This window comes from Nicotiana tabacum, chromosome 9, assembly GCF_000715075.1.
Source record: "Nicotiana tabacum cultivar K326 chromosome 9, ASM71507v2, whole genome shotgun sequence".
NCBI lineage: Eukaryota > Viridiplantae > Streptophyta > Magnoliopsida > Solanales > Solanaceae > Nicotiana > Nicotiana tabacum.
The window spans coordinates 52,464,255-52,472,735 of NC_134088.1; the positions used below are offsets into that span (position 1 = coordinate 52,464,255).

The 8,481-nt window shown below is 39.2% G+C and overlaps 1 protein-coding gene across 1 annotated transcript; it reads right to left on the reverse strand.

Moving 5' to 3' along the window:
* Positions 1-7,114: 7,114 nt before the first annotated feature.
* Positions 7,115-7,781, reverse strand: LOC142163904 (uncharacterized). Its single transcript, XM_075221057.1, has 2 exons — positions 7,464-7,781; positions 7,115-7,417 (listed from the first exon to the last, which is right to left on the reverse strand). Exons 1-2 carry the CDS (start codon positions 7,779-7,781, stop codon positions 7,115-7,117), a joined length of 621 nt encoding a protein of 206 aa, XP_075077158.1.
* Between the last annotated feature and the right edge of the window lie 700 nt (positions 7,782-8,481).

Here is an 8,481-nt window from a genome sequence, read left to right on the forward strand (position 1 = left end):
ACCTGTGGTTGATTCTTGCTTTTGACTTGGATTGCCACATCATTTAACACATGGCGTCATCCTTTTGGCTTGCAGTTTGACTAGATATGCCATGTCACTTGATGCATGGAATGAGCCTGGGACTTAAGATGAGATGGACCTTGGGCTTGAAAATAATAAAATGGACTAATTTACTTTGTAAAGTCCAAAATAATTATTTAACCCAATTGAATTTAATCCAAATTTTGTAGATTACATCCAATAAATTTTATATGTCTACAGATGCCCCTACTTCAAAATTTGTCGAGGTGTAGATTTGACGAACCATAGAGACGCGACTTGAAGTACCCGCGCAGGTCATCGTTTTAGGTGAAGACAATTTGTTCGATAACATTCTCACCTAAAATAAATTGTGGAATGTTTACTCACGTCCAACTCCTCCCTTATTTTGTAGAATAAATACTTAATTTAATTAAATGATCCTTAATTACATAATATACCCGTTGGGACAAAATTAGTATGTTCAAACATTCAGTAAGCTCGAATGAATCCAATTACATTCCATGTGTACAACAAATTAATTTATATGATCACTCCAAGTACATTTACTTAGCTAAAGGTTCAAATGCCACATAGGGGTCTTTGTAGGTAACTTGATCGCCTCTCTTGGATTGACGTGAGAAGGTAAGGAACTTGACGTCTCCCATGCGTTTGGCCAACCTAAGCTGGAAACAACTCTTCAATTATTTTTTAAAAATACTAAATTGTTGGACTCCTTCCTTGTACTACATAACTACTTGGCTTGATCCTTTTTCTATGAAAAATGATTCCTTTGAAATTTTCAGTATCGATCAACTTCTTATTCCCCGACTTTATAGAGGCAAAGTTTTTGTTTTCTTTGGCTTATTCAAATACTTCTCAGAAGTTACCTTCTAATGAATATTTACCATTAAAACCTTTCAAGTCGAACAAGAATTTCCTATTTTACTTTAAGAAGAATTCATTTTTCATAAGAAAAATTCCACCACCTGAAACAATCTATATAAGTGATCTTTGTTGTCTTTACCTTGACATACGAGAGCCGTGAATATAGGGTTCCTTTCACGCTGAACAAGGCTGCTCGTAGTCTACTTTCACTTCTTTCTTTGTTTATTTCTTCCTCTAAAATAGAAAGAATATCAGTCATGCCTTTTTTCAATTGCAGTACTAGTCAGCCAGCTTTGTACCCTTGCGAAAACGAATTCATATTTTGCTGTAGGAGACTTCAAAACATGAGCCGCTTGTTTCTACCGAAACTAGACTCATAGGACTAAGACATAGCAAAAAATCAGCACGAGTCTCCTTTTGTATCAGCTGAAATTAATTTTCGAAGTTGATCTAGACGTCTGGCCCGTGTTGATCTCACAACTTTACGCACTCTCAACAAAAGATTCATCACTTGAGATCGCAGAATCCAAATCGTAAGCCGATTGATTCTAATGATTCTAGACTCAAAGAAATCCAACATATCAAAAATTAACATTAAAATGCCTTATGTATTGTCTGGAATTAATTTTGAAGTTGGCATACGCGTTTGGCCCGCTGATCTCACAGATCTGCGCCCTCTCGGCGAAAAAAGTCTTATCTCAAAATAGGAGCGTCCAAATCACAAGCCATTTATGGCTTTGCAATTTTGACTCCTGGAGCTACAACATATGTAGAACTTACAGTCAGGATGTCCTTAGGTTTTTCCATATAATTTTCTGAATCTGGAACACGAGTTCCGACATGCTGGTTCGATTTTCTTTCAGCTTTGCATGCTCTGTTAGGAGTATCCGTACTACGAGATGTTTGCACCATTGGGAAGAAGACTCGGAGAGATACAACATATATAAAACTCGAATCTCCAGCCCTTTTTATCTAGATACAACAAATCTTTGAATCAAGCGCTGAAATCGATAGGATTGTTCTAGCAGCATACTTCTTTTTCCTTCTTTCTTTTTTGCAGGTTTGGAAAAGATATACATGGCGAGTTCTCCAATACGCATCATGAGAAGAAGCGGATGATCACCACTCTTTTTTGTAGGGAAGATGTTCATGAAGCATACGTTCCATCGAGATTTGACTGAGAAGTGCACGTCACAATGCTCACCATCTGCATTGAAGCGTCGTGTCATTGCCACTGGTTCTTGTTGCGGAGTGAAAGCTCCATGCCATTGTCTTTTTTTCTTGCACGTGGCTGGTGGAACTTCTGGTTTCGGATACTAAACGACCTAACTCATGGTCGACGCTAGAGATTAATGAGGCTCCCCAATTTTAACTCCCCTTTCCATACTGATTAGTTTTAATCAAACTCTTTGTTACTCATGCTAACCCTTTTTCTTCTTTTCGTTTCTTAGAACGTGGGTTGTGGAGAAGTATTCATGAAGTAGCAAAACCACTAAACGAAATCAGCTATATCCCATGAAGCATTGGTCTGAAAGCAAAAAGTCTCAGTTAGTGCACCGAATGCGTCTATTGTCGTTAACAAACCCAACCAGCAGGAATCACACGTAGAAGCATACAGTACTCTACAAGAAGATACCAGTAAGGCTTATGTAGAATTAAGCATCTTGTCATCAATATTGATACTTAATTGTGAACTGAGCTTTGAACCGTCGACACCAATCAACCATGTGAAATCAAAAACTTCATGTCGCCTGTATCGATATTTATTAGTGAATCTGAAGTGTCGTGCTGCTAATACGTCGTGCTATTGGCACTGAGGACTTTCAAAATATTTTTTTTGCATGATTTTGAAAGAGTTCCAATGATCTTGATATCCCTAGGAAGATGCATTTTTAGCGAACCACTCATCTCTTTATTGCGGCTTGGCGAGAGAGACACATGAAGTGTCCTTTCAAACTCGGCGATGAAATCCCTACTCTTGGAGGCTTAGAGAGACCATATTCCTTCATTGGCAAGCGCAACATGTACCACATCGTGTCATTGCAGGCTGACGAGGAAGACAACTGGAGTAGGCCTTTCCAACTTTGGTAAGCAAGCACCTGGCGCATGTCTGCTGCTTTGACTTCATAGCATTTCATGCTCTCATTAAGAAAAATCGTATCGTAGACTAGGAGTGTCAAAACTGCAATCCGCTTTGTTCTACAAAATTAAAATTTGCACGACAGTGACATATCCAAAATATTAGGCCAAATTCCATCAGGACAAGTAGGAATGAACTTTTGAAGGCGATGCACAAGTGTGTCATTTCGACTTCACAACACTGCATGCTGTCATTGGAAAGTACATAACTCAAACTAGGAACGTCCAATTAGCAAGACATTTGTGCCATCAAAAAGAAATGTTTGAGCCTTGAAAACTTGAAAATATTGAGGCAGAACCCCTTTTAGATTGGCCACAATATTATTTTGAAGTTGCTCCTAATGTCTGCTTTGCTGCTTTTCAACTTTGTGCACTCTCATCGAGAAATTCATATCTCGAGCTTCGGGTGTCGGAATCGCAAACCATCTATACTGTTGGAAAGAAACTTCGAAAAATCACAATATCTGCAAATACCAGGGCAAAATCATTTTAGAACGCCCGCAATAATATTTTAAAGTTGTTGTAGACATCTGCCGCACTTGATTTCTGGATTTACGCACTCTAGATAAAGAAAATTATATCTTGGGATAGGAACATCAATATCACAAGCCGTTTATGCCACGGGAAAGAAGCCTTAGAGATAAGAAAATCCTCAAAATATCACAGAAGTATTCCTTCCAGATTGGCCGCAGAAATTTCTTGAATTTTATCTAGACGTCTACCTTGCTACTTTTCAGCTTTGCGCGCTCCAGTGGAAAAATTTATATATCAATTTAGGAGACTCCAAATTGCTATCCGTTTGTGCCGTTAGAAAGTAAACTCGCAGAGAATCTCTTATGAATTTCATGGAAAAAATCCTTTTGGACTTGAAACATAAAATGCTCAAAATACGACCTAGCTGCAGTAAACTTTCAGATTTGTATGGTCCCGACACAAAAATTGTATCTTAAGCTAGGAGCCTCCAAATCGCAAATGGTTTGTGTTGTTGAAAATTAGACATCTAAATCTACAACATATAAAATGTTAGGGGCGGAACGTCTTCTAGATGGATTGTTGTAGTTTTCCAAAATTGATCTTGTTGTCCGTTGAGCTCGCTCTCCAGCTCTATGCTCTCTGAGTTGTCCTACGAAAGTTATTTTTTTCTCTTGAAATTGACTTTACAGTTTTGCATGTAGTAACTTTAGCTATCATGCTTCACAAATCTTATCTCTTTATTTATTTCTTTTGCATACTCGCAAAGAAGTTCAAAGGGGTCCAGATATCAATCTGAGATGTCATTCAAAATGCGGATCCACCCCTTCACCAACTGTTGCACTTGATTTATTCACACTCTTGAAGTTCGTCAATGGCGGCTCTCATGGTGAGTGAAGGTTTTTCAAGAGAGATGATTTCTCGTGTATGGGACCTTCAACCAATACTTGCACAAGAGAAACAAACTATCATGCACAAGGCCTAACAATAAGATATGTGGTCAAGAGATCATCACAACTACTGAATGCGATACGCATACATTGAGGATAGTGTATTAAACATGTAGATATCATATGGACTTGGAAGAAGCATTCAAGACGAGTTGAAAACAAAGCCTAGTTTACGATCATTTTCATGACTTAGGCCTTTGTATAGGAAAACATCTAATCCCTTTTGTCTCTACACTTTTAGATGTATCAATTTTGTATCATTGAAGCAATAAAATATCTTTTATACTTCAACGCTAATTGTCTTCTTTTCCTCATTTATATATGCCTCCACATTTGGATTGAGTTAGTGTGATGATCCCATAAGCCAAACTTTTTCTTTTTAAACTCATGCGACTGAACTTAGAATGAAAGTCTAAGCTGCCTATGTACCTCGGTGAAGAGGATCAAGTCATAACATAGTTCTGAGGGATGAGTTTGTTTTTTGGTTCTTTTTTTGTCACTTTTGCCTAGGCCGCCTCTTCCGAGGTTTTCAACCTAGCAGACTTTCTTTTTATTTTTTTTGCCATACACAGTTTAGACTCATGCGGTCCAGGAGTATAGCAACGTGCAGTTTAGGCTCATGCATCAAGGAGCATCATGACTTACAGTTTAGGCTCGTACGTTGAGGAGCGTAGATGACTTTCATGGGAAGTATTGCTTCAGAAACTTTCCGTTGATTGGACCAACTCTGAGACCATCCTTATTAATGATTTTGTATGCGCCATTTGAATAGGCTTCCTTCACAACATATGGCACATCCTATTTTGAGGTAAACTTGTCGCCTATGCATTAGCTGAGGAATATGGGTGTTCGAACAGCTAGGACTGAGTCTCCCACTAGAATGAACTTTCTTGTTGAAGGGTCTAGCTAGTTGAGCTTGATAGAACTCCAATTTTTGTTGCGCTTGCAATCTTTTCTCATCAAATGCCTCTAAATCTACTAGGCAAAGTTGAGCATTCTCTTCGGACATGAGTCCTTGGATTGCGATCCGCAATGATAGAATTTGTTGCTCCAACAGAAGGACTGCTTCTACTACATACACCAACAAGTAAGGAGTTGCATGTGTAGTAGTTCTAAAGGTTGTCTGGTATGCCCATAAAGCGTCACCAATTTTCTCATGACAATCTCTCTTGTTCGTTGCAACAACTTTCTTCAAAAGGTTACTAAGCGTCTTGTTCAAAGTTTCAGCAAGGCCATTGGTAGGTGCATTATACATTGAAGACTTATGTTGCTTGAAACAAAATTTCGCGCATAAACTCCTCACGAGCTTGTTGTAAAATGGTGCAGTTCTAAAGGTTGTCTGGTATGCCCACAAAGCTTCACCAATTTTCTCATGAAAATCTCTCTTGTTCTTTGCAACAACTTTCTTCAAAAGGTTACTAAGCGTCTTGTTCAAAGTTTCAGCAAGGCCATTGGCGGGTGCATTATACATTGAAGACTGATATTGCTTGAAACAAAATTTCGCGCATAAACTCCTTATGAGCTTGTTGTAAAATGGTGCAGTTCTAAAGGTTGTCTGGTATGCCCACAAAGCTTCACCAATTTTCTCATGACAGTCTCTCTTGTTCTTTACAACAATGTTCTTCAAAAGGTTACCAAGCCTCTTGTTCAAAATTTCAGCAAGGCCATTGGCAGGTGCATTATACATTGAAGACTTATGTTTCCTAAAACCAAATTTCTTGCATAAACTCCTCACGAGCTTGTGGTAAAATGGTGTTCCATTATCAATGATTATGTATCTTGGTACGTTGTACCTAAAAATTATGTTCGACTTGATAAAATTGGCAACAGTTTCCTTTTTTACTTCCTTGAGTGAAACAGCTTCAGCCCATCTAGAGAATTAGTCTGTGGTAGCCAATATGTACATCTGTCCCTTTGATGACTTTGGAAGCGACCCAACAACGTCAAGTCCTCATGCATCAAAGGCCATGAAGCTATAGTTAGATGGAGAGGCTCTGGAAGTTGGTTAATATAGTTGGCGTGGAATGGACACACTTGACATCTTTTGGCGTGTTCCATGCAATCTTTAACCATAGCCCATCCTCTTGATGCAAAAATGGAGCTTAGGACCAGATTATTGTGCTCCACATGAGCCCGAATGTGCTTCCTCTATCACTTGGTGGGCTTCTTCTTTGTCAAGACTTCGCAAGAATAGTCCTTCAAAAGAGAGGCGAAATAATGTCCCCTTATAGAATATGAATCATGGTGCCCTTCGCTTAATGTATGTTCTTTGTCGCGGATCCTCAGGTAACTTTCAATGTTCAAGGTACTCTCTCAATGGTTTCCTCCAAACCTCTTCTTCAATCGCCCGAACGGACGTGTGATGACTTTCGTTAATTTGAAGATCAAGAAGTCTAGGAATGACCCATCGATGACACACATGTTACCTTTGTTGACTCATTCTCTCCAAGTGCCATCATCGTGGCCAAGTTAGCCAAAGCATCAGTCATGCAATTTTCTTCTCTTGGGACGTGGTTTAAGAACACTTGGTCGAAACTTTCGAGTAAACAAGAAGCATATTGGTGGTATGGGAAAAGATCTTCCTTTTTTACATCGTAAATCCCCAAAAGTTAGTGGATGATCAGCTTAGAATCGTCATATATCTCCAACTATAGAATCTTCATGTCTAATTCCATTTCAAGACCGACTATCAAAGCTTGGTACTCTACAGCATTGTTGGAGCATGTTTCACCTAAAACAAAAGAGAATGGAAAAACTTGTCTTTCGGGAGAGATCAACACAACACCTACCCCTACACCGGTACGATGTGCAGATCCATCAAAGAACATTGTCCATGGTAGCAATTCTTCAACGAACAAAATGTCTTCATCTGGAAACTCATTAGAAAGCTCCCATTCCGCCAGAAGAGGGTGATCAACAAGAAAATCGGCGAGTGCTTGTCCTTTCACAGCCTTTTGAGGTGTGGATGTGATCTCATATTGGTTATATAATATGGACCATCTTGCTAGGCATTCCAGAAAGAACAGGTCGAGTCATCATGAACTTTACATGATCTGCTCGAGAGATGAGTTTGATGCTGCATACTTCATAATATAGTTTCTTTATTTCATAAAGTAATGCTAAGTATATTTTCTCAACAGGCGTGTAGTTCAACTCAGCTCCTATCAGAGTTCGACTGAGGTAGTACAAGGATTGTTCCTTTCCTATATCATTCTCTTGAGTATGTAGTGCCCCAAGTGAGCGTTCTTGTGCTGCAATGTAGAGTATCAACGACTTCCCAACCATTGGTGCCCCTAACACAGGTGGATTCAGCATTTATCTTTTGATGTTTTCAAAAGCATTTTGACATGATTGATCCCAATAAAAAGGGATATCCTTCCTCAATAGATGATTCAAGGTTTGACACATTCCGGCTAGATTAGAGATGAACCTCCGGATGAATGCCAACTTTCCTTGGAGACTTCGAAGCTCCCTCAAGTTCTTTGGCTCGGGCATTTTCTGAATGGTGTCAATCTTTTCGGGATCAACTTCAATTCCACGATGACATACAATAAAGCCAAGAAACTTTCCTGAGGTAACTCCAAATGCACACTTGGGTGGATTCATCTTCAGGTCAAATTTTCTTAACCTTTCAAAAACAATTCGAAGGTCTTCAAGGTGGTAATGCCTACTGTTCGTCTTCACCACCAAACCATCAACATAGCATTCAACCCTCTTATGAAGCATGTCATCAAAGATGTTTTGCATCGCGCGTTGGTAAGTAGCACCAGCATTCTTCAGACCGAAGGGCATCACTTTGTAGCAGTATATCACTTTTGGAGTTTGGAAAGTAGTACACTCTTCATCTTTTGGAGACATTCTGATTTGATTGTATCCAGAGGACCCATCCATGAATGACATAGCTTCATGCCATGTTGTAGCGTCAACCATGAGTTCAATAATTGGTAGCGGAATGTCATCTTTCGGACATGCCTTGTTTAGGTCTCAAACATCAACACAAACACGTATTTAACCA

What these genes read in the sequence shown, in the direction of transcription:
- LOC142163904 (XM_075221057.1), bottom strand. Translation starts at nt 7,781, where the DNA reads ATGCTGAATCCACCTGTGTTAGGGGCACCAATGGTTGGGAAGTCGTTG. An exon ending in CTGGAATGCCTAGCAAGATG is followed by an intron (nt 7,418 to 7,463) that starts GTCCATATTATA and finishes ACACCTCAAAAG; the next exon opens with GCTGTGAAAGGACAAGCACT.